We start from the raw sequence: 16143 nt of genomic DNA, 5'->3' as shown, positions 1-16143 counted from the left end.
TGTATGCGTATGATTACGTGGTGTGCTAGCTAGGACACTAAGCCTCGACGAAGAGTGGACATCGAGCGGTGTGTCAAAGAAGACGTTAAACCTCAAAGGGAGGGGGTAGACACCGGGCGGTGGTGTGTTAGTAAGGACGCCAAGTCCTGAAGGGGATGAGATCTTATAAATTTTGAATAATTAAAAATATTTTAAATTAATTTTAATTCAACAAAAATAATTTTAACTATTTGAAAATAAGTTTTAAAAATTAAAATAAATGAGTTGGTGGTCGAGTCGCTGCCATAGGGACACTTTTCTTTAGTTCTTTCTTTTTGGGATAAAAGGGTTTCGCTTATTTATGACTTTGGCTTAGTGAAAATTTGTAAATTTATGAAATCGGAGGGAGGTCGCAAACGGGATCCGACGCCGAGCAGCACGGCTCGAGAAGAATCCATGGTGGCCATTTCCCTTTACAGAGGGAACCTCCACAGGGTCCCCGATGTTCCTCGTCGGTGGCTTATGCCCACCCACAACATCTCTGTTAGAGACTTCAAATCCCTTTTGCAGCGTCGTTCGAAAGCCCTCTCTCGTCTCCTCTCCACCACCTCTTCTTCGCCGGCCAAAGTTTCTACTTCCCCTGACCCTAATCTTAATTCCAATTCTTCAATTAAACCTGACGGTGAAGGACCCAGAACTAACGGGTCTGCGCCTGAGGTTCCATTGGAAACTGAAAGGGTTAGTGTTGGCGGTGAAAGACCTACTGCGGATGTCAAGGAGAGGAAGAAGTCGGACAATGGTGATGACTGTATGGCAAAATCGGCTGATGGGTTTGATTCTGTGAATGGCTCGAAACCTTGTTTTAACGAGCAAGGTTCTGATCCAGTGGAAAATGGTGGTGCGCAGGCAAAAGATGAAAATCCTGCTGTATTAGAAAACCCTAACAAAGAGGTATTGATTATGACCAACTCTTTAGATTTTCATTTTTTTTTTCTTTTTTGTTGCTATTTCATTTTGTATATGTTCTGTGTTTTGAAATCCCATTGATCTAACCTATTCCAATTTAATGGCCGGTTGAGAAAGTTTATTTGGTTCTTTCTGAATTTAGGTGCGGTTGTGATTAGGTTCAACAAAATGTTTACTTGGAGAGTTATTTCTGTAACATCCACAGTTGTTAACTTATTCTTCAGAATTGGAAAATGAAGGATGATTACTTAACGAGGCTTTCAGAAATTTAGGAATGTTTTGAGATAACTAATGCAAATTGTATGCTAAGGTTGTAAATTTTTTAGAGCCTTCTTTCTTGTTGATAGAAGAATGATAAGAACAATTGAAGTAAAATAAAGATTGTGGCATACTTAAAAAGAGTTCTTGTTGTCTTTAACGGTGGCATTGAAGGAAGAACTTTCAAGCTTGTTGTCGATATGGATCTCAAGCCTCAACAAAGCACTCGGATTTTTCTTTTCCTTCTCTTTTTTCTCTTCAGCATTTCTTTCTTTTTGCATTCTTCATTAGTATGTATTACTGTGCTAGACAAACAAGGAGGAAGATTTGTTGGATGACAAGGAGAACAGGAAAAGGGAAGTCGAGGAGAAGTTAAACGTTTTGAATGAAAAGAAGCATAATCTTGTGCAAGTGTTAAAACAGGTATATTCCTGATCCTTTCACCTTACCTCCTCGCTCTTGCCCCTGCCCTTCTGCTCCAAAATAAAACCCCATACGTTCCTATGGGATTGGGAAGTGAACTAGATCATGTTCTTGGTGTTGGTTGGCAGATCTTGCATGTGGAAGAAGAATTAAAAAGGCGTAGTAGTGTGCAAGGGACAGCAATTCGCCCTTCGGCTTCCCTTCAAGTGGATGCCTCGGCCGATACAGGATCAATGACCAGGCAGCTTGCTCCTAGAGTAGGCTCTGAAGTGAATGCTAGTGGAGATACTGAAGGTGGAGAAGCTGATGACCTTTTGAACCATAATGTTCTTTCTCGTCAGATGCTTCAGAATAGCAGCATGTCACCTTCTTCAGAGTCTCCTCTTAGAAGGCCTGCTCACATCCAATCATATATGGTAATTGCTGTCACATGACTTGTGTGAATTTAGTTGAGTTTTATATGAGTTTGTGAGCACTATACTTGTTATGTTTACTTTATTTGGATGATTAGGGATACATCAATAACATTCAATAGTGCCTTGAGAATTCATTGTGATTGCTTGTCTGTGGAACTTCTTTCGTTTTCCTATCAAAATTGCATAAAAGTATCAGTTTTCAGAGTTCTTGGTGGTTCTTTAGTGGATTGTGTATGTAGTCAACATGGATGTAAGAAAATGTATCAGAATTTTAAATTGTACCATTTCCTTTTGTTTATGTCTGATGTTAAAATCAGGCATACATGCATCTGTTTTTATCATTTTACTAGTGAAGTGAGTGAGACGAAGATAACATAACATTACATGTGCAGAGCTCACATCCATCCCGAGGAAATTTTAGCGTATCTGGGAGTCCATCGTGCCTTCCTCCGACTGGGCAATCAGGGCTTCCCCCAAACATGCCCACAGTGTCTGTATCTGGAACCAATTACATTGCATCCTCACCTTCTCCTGCAGCATCTGGGGGCACCTCAGTTCTCAGAGATGCTCGGCAGCCTAGCCCATGGAATTAGAGGTCGCCTCTGTAATTTGCATTGATGAGTTCGTTGTGATTCTCAACTTCCTGGTTCAGCAGAGCAAAGTGAGTTCTAAGACTAGTTTCATGATGTATAGCTATAGTCTTGTGAAAATTAGGTTTGATGATTGTACCCAGCTGCATGTTGATATTTGGGATAACTCTTAGTGTCGTCCTACCAATGTTCTTGTGTTCTTGTTCAGTATATCAGTTGTGCAAAACTGGAAAAGAGATAAACGAGTTAACTTTGTATACATTAGGAATTTCAGTAGGACTGTATGACCTTTGTCTCAACCATACTTGTTCATGTTGCAGTTTTGATTGAAGCTTAGCCATTTATTTTAAGATTTGAAATTTTTCATAATATGGCGGCAGATATTGTCCTCTTTGGGCTTTTCCTTTCTGGCTTTCCATCTACTACGAAAAGGTTTCACACCCTTATAAATATTGTTTTGTTCTCCTCCTCAACCGATATGAGATCTCACAATCCACCTCCCTCTCTTAGGAGCTCAGCATCCTTGTTGGCACACCGTTGTCCTCTTTGGGCTTTTTCTTTCTGGCTTTCCATCTACTACGAAAAGGTTTCACACCCTTATAAATATTGTTTTGTTCTCCTCCTCAACCGATATGAGATCTCACAATCCACCTCCCTCTCTTCGGAGCTCAGCATCCTTGTTGGCACACCGTCTGATGTCTAGCTTTAACACCATTTATGACAACAAGTCAAGCCCGCCCTTCTCTCTAAGAGACACATTTTCAAAACCTTGAAGATGAGTCCTTTTATACGAGATCTCACAGGTCTTTTATCTTAAACATGCCATCTCAAACGGTGTTGCCTCCCTTGTAAATTTATTAAGTGGGTTAAAAATAGGAATATTGAAGCGATAGAGATTCGAAACCGAGACTGGAAAAGAGTACTGAAACAACAAATAAAGTAAGTGGTCAAAGGCCTGTGTCTGTACGTAGAAGCAAGTTAGATTGACCATCAGCAGTCCATATGTAACCCACATGACAACACACCCACCCACCTCCATCATATCTCACAAATCCATGGCTTCCCATCAAACTTCACTCCAGCGCCTCTTATCACCTCCGTCTAAAATGGATCTCCACCGTAGAACCCAACCCACCACCCCCGCCGCCGCCACCGCTGTCTCTCCACACCCAACATCACCAAAACTAGATCCCACAACCCCTTTATCCGACTCAGACAACTTGTCAAAATCACACCCACCTTCTCCAAAAGTCGTTCCTGTATCTCTTCACTCCAACCCCAAAATGGTCGGCCCCAGAACAGTCCATAAACTAGCCAAAAAACCCAACGAAACCCCTCGCCAGCACTCCACCACTGAGAAATTCAATGATTCTGAAGAGAAATTCGAACGCATGATCAACTGTATCACCACCAAAGAAAGGGAAATGAAACAGCTCCTAGTAGACCACCAACATCTCACTCGCAGGCTCTCTGTTTCTCTGTCTTCTTCACGGAGTGGAAGAAGAAAATCAATCTGTGGCTCACAGATTCAGCTAGCAGAGTTGTTCGCCAACAATGGGGTCAAAGTGGTTTCCGCCGATATGCCGCCATTTATGCAGATCCACGCCGTCGATTGCGCTAGAAAGGCCCACGACAGTATGCAAAACTTCACTTCCAAATCGCTGGCGTTGAGTCTCAAACAGGTAGATAGAAATCGATTAGTTTATCTATCTAAACTTCTGTTCTTTGTTTCTCTGAATTGGATCATGAGTTTGTTTGTTAGTTCAAAATGGTGATTTGGGTTGGCTGGTTTTTGCAGGAATTCGATGGGTCATACGGGCCGGCATGGCACTGTATTGTGGGGAAAAGTTTTGGATCATTTGTGACACATTCAGTGGGTGGATTCCTGTATTTTTCCCTGGCTCAAAAGCTTTACATTCTGCTCTTCAAAACCACTGTACTAAGAGCCAATTAGAAATAATACTGAATCACTGACCACGCTTTGTTCCAACAATCTTCATATCATCTTCTTTTGTTTAGTTACAATTTCGCCATTGATGTTCATAATCGAGAGCTTGTGTGGGTCTGAAACCTCCATATCTGTTCGTAAGCCAACTGGGAATTGAAGTTCATGGCTTCCCCGCGGGTCCTATCCCCGTGAGAACGGTCATCTACAGGGGGTTAACTGCATTTCCAGATGATAATGATTGCAGAGGCGATGACCCACATCGTTCACTTTTGGGGTTTGGATTTATATCCTCTGCGACACAAGATGTGCACATTATAGCTCAGCCCAAACAAAATGGATACCAACAACCAAGACAGTGACCCTACTTAATGAGTTTTGACAGTGCCTATTCCCAGAGCTGGTCTCTACGGTACCCTCTAACTATTCTCCCCTTAATCCGTGCAATTGGGCTGGGCTTGAGGCCGTACAGTTACTACTGAACTTCAGCCCAATTCCAATGTCAATGTGGGCCCAACTACGGTTTTGGGCCTGGATGTTTCAACCCGGCCCAGATAGCCTGGTTGGTGCTTGGAGTGAGAAGTAGCAGACAACTTAACTTAGGTTTGATGGAGAAAGATAACTAACCAATCAAAAGCTTGCATTTTTTTGTTACATGAAATTGGAAGTTTCTAAATGGAAAACAAGTGCAAAACTAACTTTCTGACTTTGGTCTAAAATTTAAAGTACATTATTATTATCTTGTTCCATTTGGAATGATGTCATCTTAGCTTTATTTGACAACTTTTACCTAAACATTAACTTAAAGATATTTAATTTAACCAAAGTCGGGTTAAAAATTATTTAACTCTCTAAGGTATGTTTAGTGAATTTCGATAAAATTATGGAGATGAATATAAGATTATGATTACCGTCTCCATTGGTACAAAAACTTTACGAACAAAGACTAAATTTGAAATAATAAAAAAACAAGAAATTGGGTTGACGTCCATTGGTTAGCCTTGGTAAGAGGATGAGGGCTGACCTTGTGGACGACCTCCCAAAAAGGTCAAGACCGAACTTGAAGAGGGCACATGTCACACGCAATCCTAACTTACGTGATCTTAGTTTGGCTCGATCCATTCCTCTTTTGACCTAATTCGATAAGAAATTGACAAAAACTCCTAATTCAAGATGATAAAAAGTAACAAGTCCTTCCTCATTCATAAAATCTTAACTTAAGCATTAGAGCTAGTGTGGCACTGTTCGTACGAATCTCTTTTGTTTTAAAGGTCACGTTTTTCCCTCTTCAAACATAATTTTGGCAACAACATATCTCATACTAGTATGTTTGATTAAAGAATGATGATTTGGGTCGATTTATATTTGTTATATTTATTAAACCTAGCGATCTAAATTTATAGGAAAATATTACCGATAGAGTAGGAGGACGAGTTTTTAAGCCGTAAAAAATAAGGTTATAGGAAGAAAAAGAGAGGGAGTGGTCACCCTCAAGAGGAAAAGAGAGGGCAATGAAGCTGAGAAAGGGAAGTGGGGTAAGAAACCAAGCAAGGAAAGATGAAAAGACCCTTTATGAGTATCAATTACTTAGTGTGCCTCAAAGCTCTTTTTTGTGCCAACCAAGTTAGGCTTTGACAGTGCCCCTTCCCTCCTAACTTTGCACCCTCCAATTTCATTTTAGATATAGTTAGGCAAATTTATCGATATTTCTCGACTTTGAAAGCTACCTCGACACGTTTATAAGGAGGACAAACGTCTTGTCCTTGCAACACTCATTCAAATAAGCCATATATTACAATTTCAGTGTATAGATTTTCAATATTAACCTAAACTCGATCCAAGCTCAACTCAAAATCAAAGTTTGGCCCACCTGTCTCGACCCATCTTATTTATTAATTAGATTAAAGATAGATCACTATTTTGAAAATCAAGTTAACTCCTGAGATGACTTCAACTCAACAGAATCTTATGTGTTATATTCTTTAATTTGTAAAAATAAAAAAATTAAAAAAAAATTTAAAAAGTAATGAAAATATCAAAATTAACTAGCCAAACCTAAATATTGACGGCTATTGTTACCGGTGAGGCCAATGATGTGGGTGACCACAAACTACTCCATAAATAAGCTCTCCGCCACCTACACTCCACTCAAATTCGGTAACTCGGAATACATAGCCTAAAGCTCTTCGCTTCCATTGTCTGGGGTTCCACATTGACATCGGATTTTCCCAATTTCCTGCCGGTGGGTTATTCGGGTCGCTGGAAATGGATCCTCCACTCGTCAATGAATCTTCCTTCTCCGCTGCCAATCCTTCTGCTTACAGCTTGGCCGCGATTTGGCCTTTCGGGGGGGAGCAGGGTGGGAGCACATTGGGACTTCGAATGGCTAATTTGGGTCAGATTCTTGGTGGCTTCCCAGAGAGCTCCACGAATCGCGATGGATCAATGGAGGAATCCACAGTGACGGAGCAGAGTGGCGGTGGGAGGAAGAGGAAGGATGTGAGCTCCGAGGATGAATCTTCCAGAATGGTTTCCACTAGTAGTGCGAATCAATTGGTTAGTGCTTTGATTTCTGTACTTCTTGGCTCCCAATCTGGCTACGTTGACTCAGTTTTGGTCTCCTTAGGCAAAAATGACATCACTCAAATTTGTACAGTGTATTTTCACCTTTGAAAGGTGAAACTCATTTCCTTTCCTATTTTGAAGGGGAGGAGGTTCCAAGGAATAGGAAACAACTCATAATCTTTCTAAACCATTCCTATTGTTGCTCTGTGCAAAGATTATCAAGAAACTTGCCCAGTGATGCATCTAGATATCTAAATCTTGGACGGCCGACCATATATTTTGACTCTGGCTAACTACATTAAAGCACTTTTTCATGATTTCTGTACTTTCAATTTCCTACAGAATAACTCAAAGGGTAAACGGATGAAAGTAGTGGAATCCAGGGATGAAAATGGTGATATAAAAGCTGAAGTGGAATCTAGCTCAGGAGATGGTAAGAAGGCGGCTGAGCAAAGCCCGAAACCTTCTGAACCACCAAAAGATTACATCCATGTGAGAGCGAGAAGGGGCCAAGCTACTGATAGCCATAGTTTAGCAGAAAGAGTAATGTACTTTTCTCAGTTATTGGGGATTTGAATATCTCAATCATTTATCAGACAGTTATTAGCAGTCTGACTAGCAGCTTCAAGTTTCTGGTGGATATTTGGAAAGCTTATCTATCCATTTTCCCTTTCGCCCAAATTTCTTCCTGTTTGTCTTACTATCCCGTTTGTGCAGGCAAGAAGAGAGAAGATCAGTGAGAGAATGAAAATGTTGCAGGACTTGGTTCCAGGTTGTAACAAGGTACGTTTTATCTCTTATTTTGTCTGCAAGCAATGATTCGGCTGAAATTGTAAAAACAACCCTGTACTGTAAGAGTAGGTACAATTTGATTTTCAAACTTTTCACTTTGGTCAATTTTAAAGCCAAACGTATTACTGCAATGTAGTTATTGCTACTTTGACTGTTTAACACCTGGAAGATTATTGGTGTTGGTGGATGTTAGGTACCAAAAACACATAAAACACAAGAAACTAATATATAGAAACTACAATATAACAATAGCCTTTCGAGAGGGTTATCGCTCTCCCAAATCCCACTATGAACTATTCCACTAAAAAAAAATGGTAACAGCCCAAACCGGGCTAGCGGATATTGTCCTTTTAAGCTTTTCCTTTCGAGCTTTCCCTCAAGGATTTTAAAACGCGTCTACTATGGAGAGGTTTTCATACCCTTAGAAGGAATGCTTTGTTCCCCTCTCCGAATCTCACAATCCACCTCCCTTGGGGGCCAGCATCCTCGCTGGCACACCGCTCGGTAACTGGCTCTGCCATTTATAGCCCACCGCTGACAGATACTGTCCTCTTTGGGCTCTTTCTTTCGGGTTTCCCCTCAAGGTTCTCGAAATGCGTCTACTAGGGAGAGGTTTCCACACCTTTATAAGGAATGTTTCGTTCCCCTCTCTAACCGATGTGGGATCTCACAAAAATCCACCCCTCTAAGGTCCCTAATACGCTTTATATAATCAACGCACCCCTAACTAATTGCCACTATATCCTTACTAATAACCTACTTATATTCCCAACATATCTCCTCTTAGTACTGTCACAGAGGAGCTTGTGTGAGAAGAGGACTTCTCTTTCTCTTCTCTTTTCAGGTCCTCTCTCAGTGTCCAGCTCTTAAACAGAAAAGGGTAAAAAATTGCTAAATTTAATAGATCGGAGATGTAGAAGACAGAGTGAAGGGATTGGTCAATTTTACTCCCAAACATGAACTATAGTTGCAACATGGCCCTCTCCATTATATCAATTAGCTTTCCTTCAAATATATTACCATACTTGGTTCTTTCTATAACTGTGAAGTCAGAGAGAGAAACTCTGTAAGAAGAGGAGAAAGCAGAGAGGTTGGGAGTTGAAGAGAAGGAAAGAAATGAGAACAACAACATGAGATAAAGAAAGCCACCGAAAGAAGTCCTTGGAGAGAGTTTTCAATTGGAGTGGTCTGTGAAGATTAGGAGAATAACACTAGAACAAACCTCCCTATCTATGAAGTTTCATTAATCTTACCCCATGAAAAAGGGCAAAGTTAATTAAGGTGGTGAAATTTTCTGTTTTCTTTCTAGTTCTTAGAGTTGGATATATGAATCTTGAGTTTGGTTGCAATCATTTTGAAAATCAAGTTCAAATTATAACATTTCATTTGTTTTTCCCTTGCATATGCATGTATTAGGTCATTGGAAAAGCACTTGTCCTTGATGAGATAATAAATTATATCCAATCATTGCAACGTCAGGTCGAGGTACTTATTCAAATCGATTGGTTAAGCTTGTTTCAAAAAAAATCTGATTCAATCTGAGCTTTGGATATTTTGCTCAAACTTGTAGTTCCTCTCCATGAAGCTTGAAACTGTGAATTCCAGGATGAACATAAGCCCTGGCATTGAAGGTTTTACAGCAAAAAATGTAAGTAATATTCAAAGACCACTGGAACTCTTTAACGAGGGGGAAAGAAAAGAAGGGAGATTCGCATATGCTAACTATCTCATCTGACATTTCAGATTGTTAATCAACCATATGATGCAGCAGCTGGAATATTATATGGTTCACAAACAGCAAGAGAATATAGCCAAGGTGCACAACCTGAATGGTTGCATATGCAGATCGGTGGAAGTTTTGAAAGAACATCTTAGAACTTAATAGGCATCTTCTTATAACCAAAGGTCAAAATTATTTTGGCTTCCTCATTTAGTTCACAGTAGGTCTATTATATATGTTTGATCATTTGGTATCAAATACTTGTATCCTCTGCAGAAACTGAACCTACTTCCAATTTGTATCTTACTGAGTAGTAATTTGAACTCAACATTCTAAGCTTCCTTTACTGCGTTCTTCAAATTCAGAGTTGATTGTTTCAAAAATTAGGAAGTTCTGTTTAACCGTAACGCTGTGATCAGAGTGGTTTTCGAGTGTGTTTTCTTTTAATCAAACTACGAAGTTTGCTGCTTCCATGAATGGACTTGATGAATCTAAGGCTGTGTTCTTTCTGATTATTTGAAGTGTAATGATATGATACACTTTGTTATATCATCTTCGACACTTTATGGGACAGAAGGGAAAGTATCAGTAACAAATGAACTACATAAATTATTATCACATGACTGCCTTCTAAGCAGTAAAGGTCATTCACTATATAGGAATGTGACTGAGATTACTAATGGCAAGGAAGAAATGAACGCAACCAGTAGATAAGTGGGCTAATTGAGAATGAAACTAAGCAAACTTGGACTTTATGCTGTTGATAACATCATCATCGACTCGGAAGGTCTTGGTCAGAATTTGATTGGGAATCGGAGGATTTGAAGCGAATAAAGTTCGAGAGACGATCACAGCCCCGGGCAACTGACTGTTGAAAGCTGTGAGCAGAATTGCTTTGCTATGTCCAACATTATACTGGAAATGAATAAGTCCTCTGGGAATGACAAACATCTGCCCTACAGTCAAAACCTTGTAAAAGTACACATTACTTGTCGACACAAACCCAACAAGAACCTTCCCTTTAATAACGACAATGCTTTCGGTGGCACGAGGATGCGAGTGAGGTGCATTTATTCCTCTAGGAGCAAGGTCGACACGGTTCATGGATATCCCAAGCGTATTGAGTCCTGGAAATGAAAGAACATTTCCTTGTGCAACAGCAAAACCGAAAGGATTGTCTGTGTTGCCCTCTTTGCTCAATCCATCAAAGAAGAAATCATCTGAAGTAACTTCTGCAACTGGCTTGCAAGGGAAGCCATTAAGAGATACAGTAGCATTTAAATCAGCAACACAGAAGTCCTGCAACGGATCAGGATCAGCTGACAAAGAATGATAAGGAAGAAGCAACAATATAATGAAGCAACCAAGCATGTTCAAAGGTGAGCTTGTCAAAGCAATCATGGTGGCCAAGCAGTTTAGTCCCAGAAAGAGAATTAGCTCAAGCTTGCTAATGGAGATAGTTTAAGAGCGTTACAGAGACCTCTTAAATACTTTTCCTGGATTACCTGTCTCCTTCAACTCTTCTTTCTCAAGCAATATGTCAATGGAAAAATTATAATGATATGGACATAATCTGTTGGGGAGCCTTCCAAGCTGACCTTACAAATAATAAAAGCTTAAAACTAAGATTAACAGAGTCTTAATCCAGAAAAATCCAGAGTGTTAGTTGGGTTTGGACAAGGATAAAGAAATAGGCGTTGGGATTTGATTCAGTCTCATATTCAGCATTGACCTGGTAACATCCTAACTTTTTTACTCCTCCTTGTCCAAGTTTTTCCCTAAAAAGGACACCAATTTTCTTCCCTAACCCTTTTTTTATTACAACAGCCCAACCGCTCTTTAATGACAGAACATGGTCATTAGCTTGACATAAGTGATTACAAAGAAAGAGCTGATATTTTAAGCAATAGCACAGGAAGATTCCCCAGGGGCCAGGTCAACGTGATTAGATTTCACCAGTGTTACTATCAAGGTTCAAAGCCAATTGGCTCACGAGTTGGAAAAAATCAATCATATGGGGTAAAGCTCTATAAAATAATCATGACAAACTTATAAACAATCACTCAATGAACGTAATAATAGTTAACATTTGTTCACTAGACATATTTAATTATCTTCCTTTGAAAGATGCACAACAAATAATTATTGACCATGTAAGATGCGTGTCATTAAAACTCTCTTTAAAAATATAATAGAATTACAAGTCAAATTAATGAAATGATCAAGTGGTAAGAAAGTCTTTCTGACTTAAAAAATGGTTAAGATTTAAAAATTGTTTTATTCGAAAGTAAAACCTTACCGAACAAAAAATATTGTGAGTGTAAATCTCGAAAAGGAATTCAAAACAAATACGCTTTTTAAATGAGTATTAAAATAACCATGTCTAACAAATAACCAAGTCTAAAGTTGAAAAGTTCTGAGTTCTAAAACAATGTATTCAGATTGTACCAGAGAATATGTTATAAAGATTAGGCTTCTACTCGTACTCGGTAGGTGGCTCAAGCTATAAAGGCCATGAAAGCTTACTATGTAACATGAAATCAACGCATTCATAATCTGAACTAAGTAAATCTACTCACCAACTATCAAACATGGGCTCCTTTTTACTCTAGAATTACACAAATGATCCAAAACACCCCTCCTAAAAGTCCTTACACTCAAGTCAATATTCTAACTCCATTAACAACAGACAGGGAAATGGCTAAGAACTGACGGGCTGATAGTGAAGAGCAGTACTTACTTTAAGGCTAAAGTCAATATGAAGAAGTTCAAACAATAAAGGCATGTCTATTTTAAATGACTGAGTCTTAGGAGAAAGTGCACCTTCATTTCCTGATAACAAGCAACACCTTCTATTCCAGATGATGAAAGTGTTTGCAGAATGTCAACTGTTTGTTTGAAAACAACCAAAAAAGGGTTTCTTTTGTCAATAATATGCCATGGTTTTCTCGATGCTGCCTAAAGCATGCTTATACAAACAATAAAATTACATGTTATTCAGAGTAATACCGCATTTGGAAGCTACTCTTCCAATGGCTAATCATAACTTCCGCGTGATGGGCCTATCTGAAATAGTCGTACATATAATTTAACAGCTTTAAGAATTCCAAGCTCCAGATTGTCAAAGATGGCATCATTAGAGGTTGATTCTTCGAGTTCAGTATCATACCTTCATCCTGCGAAGACGTGACAAGTAGGAGGTAAGAAACCAGAGAAAAAAGTGGGATGACAAACGATTCTTAGATTTCTCAGATGAAAGAAATTACTTGTCCAATCCAGCTGGGCTGATGGGAATCACACCAGATGGTGTTACAAGAGCATCGACTAAGACATCATTTGGAGTGAGTGGTATAATTCCTTCATCCATTATCTGTACTGAATAGGACAGTGCAACTGCAAAATCATGCCAATTGAGTTGAGTGAAGATGCAGGGGAAACAGGGTGAGCTGAAAATGGAAACTAAAGGGAGGTTCTACAACAAAGTAGAGAGCTTACACACATACCAAGGAGGGGCTGCTTCCAATTCCGCGCCTTTGCAAGCTCTTGGTAGTTCTTTAGGAAGGTATCATAATAACTGTTTTCATAACAATTGTAGGATAAGATTCATTTGCAATAGGATTAGAAGATCATACAGATTGAATATGGGCAAAAATCTAAACAAGCAAAGAAAAAAATAAATAGGGGAGTGATTTTACTATCATAATTAGGGAGTTACGTATCTAGCTTTAACTTCACAAATCAGCTCCAAATGAGCTAAAAGTTCATTAATAACACCAGAAGAAAGAAACCTCAAAAAGGTTAAATGCAAATCCATACCCTCCCCCTCGGCCTAGTCGTCTTCCTGATTTATCAAATGCTAGTCCTGGCAACAATCATCATCGACATATTAAAAAGTGATATCATGTTGCCTTCTAACCTATAAATAAACTGTAAACAATAGAAAATAGATATGAATATCTCACCTGGTAAGAGGAGTAAATCGATGGGGTCTTTTGTCTGCATAACTGCAAAACATCAATATATCAGCGGTGATACATTCAAGATGCAGAGATGGATTATGTCAAATCATTTCTTTGTTGAGAACAAACAAAAAGAAGAAAAAGGAGATCATATGGACAACAATGATGTTTGATTAATATCAATTATCACCATATGTGTTCTGTTATAATATATGCCCAAGCAGAATAGTGGCTAAGTGGAGGGAAAACACCATAAAAATTTACATTCGCTACCGCTATTAGCATCTATATCAAAGATAAAATTAATGGTACCACTCAGTTGAAAGGTCGAGAATGATGCACGCCTTCCTTATTTGAGCAAACATGTATGTCAGACCAGTTATTTTCTCTCTTAAAACATACATGGTTTATTTGGTATCAGTAGAATAATGTATTCCATGAAAACTTAACAAGGCCGTAAAAGGAATTTAACAAAATAAGTTGAGGATTTTTGGTATCAAAAAACACTAAGAGAATAGAAAATCCAGGAAAGCACTAGTGGTAGGTTGCGGAAATGGAGACAAGTCTTCAGGGGATGCCGGTATATGGAGTCTTTCAAAATGCAAAACACCAAAGTTCATTTCTGGCTTTCGTTGAAGAATTAATAGATCTATTGACGATCCAAGACAATGAGGAATGGCCTGCCTTTTTGCTGGTGATAAACAAAAAATATTTCGGGTCCCGATGGTAGAGGAACAATTGTCTAAAGTTATTTGCAAAGCCATCCTAGCATTAGTTAAGAATTTAAGTTTTTATTGGTTCAATTTTAAGAATTTATTCTGAGTGCTATACATAATAAGTATATCATTATCCCAGTGCAATATATAGTAGATAATAGATTAACCATTGAAACCACAAGTACAATCATTGAGCTGACTGATAATAGAAAATGAAAGAAGAGAGAAGGGGTGAAGTATCTAGTTACCATCTTCACGTTGATTTCCATCACCATCCACTGGAGCTGGTTCTAAGATATTCATTGAATTTGCAATAAGATCATCCATACGTGAAATATTGAACATCCGCATATGACTATTCTTGTCCTCCACACGCGGGACATAAATCTTCTTCGGATAACCATCTTTATATAAAAAAGAAACATGAAAACATTCACAAAGCTGCATAAAAGCATGCTAGCTACAAAAACATAACCTCCTATCATGAATCCAACATCAAGATCAAGAAATAACTCAATAATAGTTTAATATCACTTCCATAATATGCTATGCATTCAGATCCACCATATCAAATACTCTGTTTTGAACCAGTTCATAGTATAACGATCATTTTCTCCTAATCTAATTGGTTAAGTAGGTAACTAATTTTGTTTCTTTTATTTAACATAAAACTTAAAATATAAAAACTTCCATTGAGCTTTACTGGCTTTATTAAATGTTGCCAAACCGATCCATGAAACTTTAGATATCTCATAAGAATGGAGCAGTACGTGGGTAATGAGTTTAAGAACACACCTTTTGGTGGGTGTTGCAAAGTCTCTGATAACAGTCTCGACGTATCAACTTCTCTTAAGGCACTGCAACTCACATAAGCACATAATCTCTGACTAGATTTAAACCACGGGGCCTCCAAAACGATACTCTGAATTGCATTGTCTGAGAAACAGGTAAAAAGGGCCAATGAAACAGGGGCGATTCATCGACATAACAAACCGACACGCGATCAATTGTTCTATGAATCCGATTAATATTTTCAGAAGAGCGAAGTAAATCGTTGAAGATAAGCAAGCAATCAGTACCTTCATGGGATCTGAGGGAAGGGTCCATGGCTTTGAGTGCTTTTCGAACGCTGGATCGAAGAACCCGTTTCTGCTCAAATATGGGCTTCAATTGTTCTTCATTTCCTGATTTGATGCTCTCGTTACTCGCCATTTTCGGGGACCCAGATGAGCAACACGATAATGGAAGAAGTGTTTGTTGGAAAGGTGAAAGCGCGAGGCGATTAAACAACAAATTGGCCGCGCTTGGCGATACTTTATAGTTTCGGATCATTGGGGCTTCAGAAATTGCCCACCTTCTGGCTTTTGGGCTTCGACCCACGTCCACTCCGGCTGGACTTCGATGATTCGCCAATCCAAACGCAGCTGAATTTTGACATCCATTCACAACTAAATTTGTTGGTTTTCCTTGTAGGAGCCCAGATTTACTCATCAAAGCCAAAATTCTCCAACTCCGACCCTCCCAATCCCAAAACATTTAAACAACAACAATATGCTTCCAAAATTATAGAAAGATTGTGTAAGGTTGAGATTATTATCCTTTTTATGTATGATTTAAAGGCTTGTAATAAAATATAATTCAGATTCTCTAAATAAAGTTATATTCTCCTAATAAAGTTAGTAGTAAATATTCTTTTAATATTATTTATTTATTTCATCTTAATAATTATTTATTTATATTTTTTCATCTTGGGTAGATATCTTTTACGAAAATAACATCATCTATACGACTCCCAACAAACATTCCTTATTCGT

The 16143-nt window shown here is 38.7% G+C and overlaps 5 protein-coding genes across 6 annotated transcripts; 3 read left to right on the top strand and 2 right to left on the bottom strand.

The window, feature by feature from the left end:
- Nucleotides 1–321: 321 nt before the first annotated feature.
- On the top strand, nt 322–2978 carry LOC111441055 (stress response protein NST1). The gene is made up of 4 exons (XM_023077957.1): nt 322–930; nt 1513–1626; nt 1755–2042; nt 2435–2978. Exons 1-4 carry the CDS (start codon nt 373–375, stop codon nt 2633–2635), a joined length of 1161 nt encoding a protein of 386 aa, XP_022933725.1. The 5' UTR covers nt 322–372; the 3' UTR covers nt 2636–2978.
- Nucleotides 2979–3290: 312 nt separating this feature from the next.
- On the top strand, nt 3291–4650 carry LOC111440848. The gene is made up of 2 exons (XM_023077664.1): nt 3291–4314; nt 4431–4650. The coding sequence occupies exons 1-2, from the start codon at nt 3646–3648 to the stop codon at nt 4584–4586; spliced, it is 825 nt and encodes a 274-aa protein (XP_022933432.1). The 5' UTR covers nt 3291–3645; the 3' UTR covers nt 4587–4650.
- A 2058-nt stretch (nt 4651–6708) lies between these two features.
- LOC111439266 (transcription factor bHLH79-like) lies at nt 6709–10014 on the top strand. Its single transcript, XM_023077040.1, has 6 exons — nt 6709–7133; nt 7485–7685; nt 7860–7925; nt 9351–9419; nt 9505–9582; nt 9678–10014. Exons 1-6 carry the CDS (start codon nt 6843–6845, stop codon nt 9807–9809), a joined length of 837 nt encoding a protein of 278 aa, XP_022932808.1. The 5' UTR covers nt 6709–6842; the 3' UTR covers nt 9810–10014.
- Nucleotides 10015–10131: 117 nt separating this feature from the next.
- LOC111439272 (germin-like protein subfamily T member 2) lies at nt 10132–12551 on the bottom strand. 2 transcript variants are annotated; one of them, XM_023077050.1, is made up of 2 exons: nt 12478–12551; nt 10132–10953 (listed from the first exon to the last, which is right to left on the bottom strand). In XM_023077050.1, the coding sequence occupies exons 1-2, from the start codon at nt 12481–12483 to the stop codon at nt 10390–10392; spliced, it is 570 nt and encodes a 189-aa protein (XP_022932818.1). In that variant the 5' UTR covers nt 12484–12551; the 3' UTR covers nt 10132–10389. The 2 variants fall into 2 exon arrangements, with proteins under 2 accessions (XP_022932818.1, XP_022932812.1); XM_023077044.1 differs by lacking the exon at nt 12478–12551 and having other exon boundaries at nt 10132–11153.
- Nucleotides 12487–15905, bottom strand: LOC111439257 (5-formyltetrahydrofolate cyclo-ligase, mitochondrial-like). Its single transcript, XM_023077031.1, has 8 exons — nt 15409–15905; nt 15125–15265; nt 14578–14733; nt 13617–13658; nt 13471–13516; nt 13158–13228; nt 12921–13047; nt 12487–12830 (listed from the first exon to the last, which is right to left on the bottom strand). The coding sequence occupies exons 1-8, from the start codon at nt 15863–15865 to the stop codon at nt 12818–12820; spliced, it is 1053 nt and encodes a 350-aa protein (XP_022932799.1). The 5' UTR covers nt 15866–15905; the 3' UTR covers nt 12487–12817.
- Between the last annotated feature and the right edge of the window lie 238 nt (nt 15906–16143).

Source organism: Cucurbita moschata, unplaced genomic scaffold (genome assembly GCF_002738365.1).
Source record: "Cucurbita moschata cultivar Rifu unplaced genomic scaffold, Cmos_1.0 Cmo_Scf00003, whole genome shotgun sequence".
NCBI lineage: Eukaryota > Viridiplantae > Streptophyta > Magnoliopsida > Cucurbitales > Cucurbitaceae > Cucurbita > Cucurbita moschata.
The sequence above is the reverse complement of the archived record's forward strand: the minus strand, read 5'-3'. Positions and strand labels throughout refer to the sequence as shown.

Bases quoted from the DNA above. Each gene is read 5' to 3' on its own strand.
- LOC111441055 (XM_023077957.1), top strand. From the start codon at position 373: ATGAAATCGGAGGGAGGTCGCAAACGGGATCCGACGCCGAGCAGCACG. The intron at 931-1,512 runs GTATTGATTATG...TTACTGTGCTAG, and splicing joins TAGAAAACCCTAACAAAGAG to ACAAACAAGGAGGAAGATTT. The intron at 2,043-2,434 runs GTAATTGCTGTC...TTACATGTGCAG, and splicing joins CTCACATCCAATCATATATG to AGCTCACATCCATCCCGAGG.
- LOC111440848 (XM_023077664.1), top strand. From the start codon at position 3,646: ATGACAACACACCCACCCACCTCCATCATATCTCACAAATCCATGGCT. The intron at 4,315-4,430 runs GTAGATAGAAAT...TGGTTTTTGCAG, and splicing joins TGGCGTTGAGTCTCAAACAG to GAATTCGATGGGTCATACGG.
- LOC111439266 (XM_023077040.1), top strand. From the start codon at position 6,843: ATGGATCCTCCACTCGTCAATGAATCTTCCTTCTCCGCTGCCAATCCT. The intron at 7,134-7,484 runs GTTAGTGCTTTG...AATTTCCTACAG, and splicing joins CTAGTAGTGCGAATCAATTG to AATAACTCAAAGGGTAAACG. The intron at 9,420-9,504 runs GTACTTATTCAA...TCAAACTTGTAG, and splicing joins CATTGCAACGTCAGGTCGAG to TTCCTCTCCATGAAGCTTGA.
- LOC111439272 (XM_023077044.1), bottom strand. From the start codon at position 11,055: ATGATTGCTTTGACAAGCTCACCTTTGAACATGCTTGGTTGCTTCATT.
- LOC111439257 (XM_023077031.1), bottom strand. From the start codon at position 15,865: ATGTTTTGGGATTGGGAGGGTCGGAGTTGGAGAATTTTGGCTTTGATG. The intron at 15,266-15,408 runs GTACTGATTGCT...CCTGTTTCTCAG, and splicing joins TTCCCTCAGATCCCATGAAG to ACAATGCAATTCAGAGTATC. The intron at 13,517-13,616 runs GTGAGATATTCA...GATTGTTGCCAG, and splicing joins CGATTTACTCCTCTTACCAG to GACTAGCATTTGATAAATCA.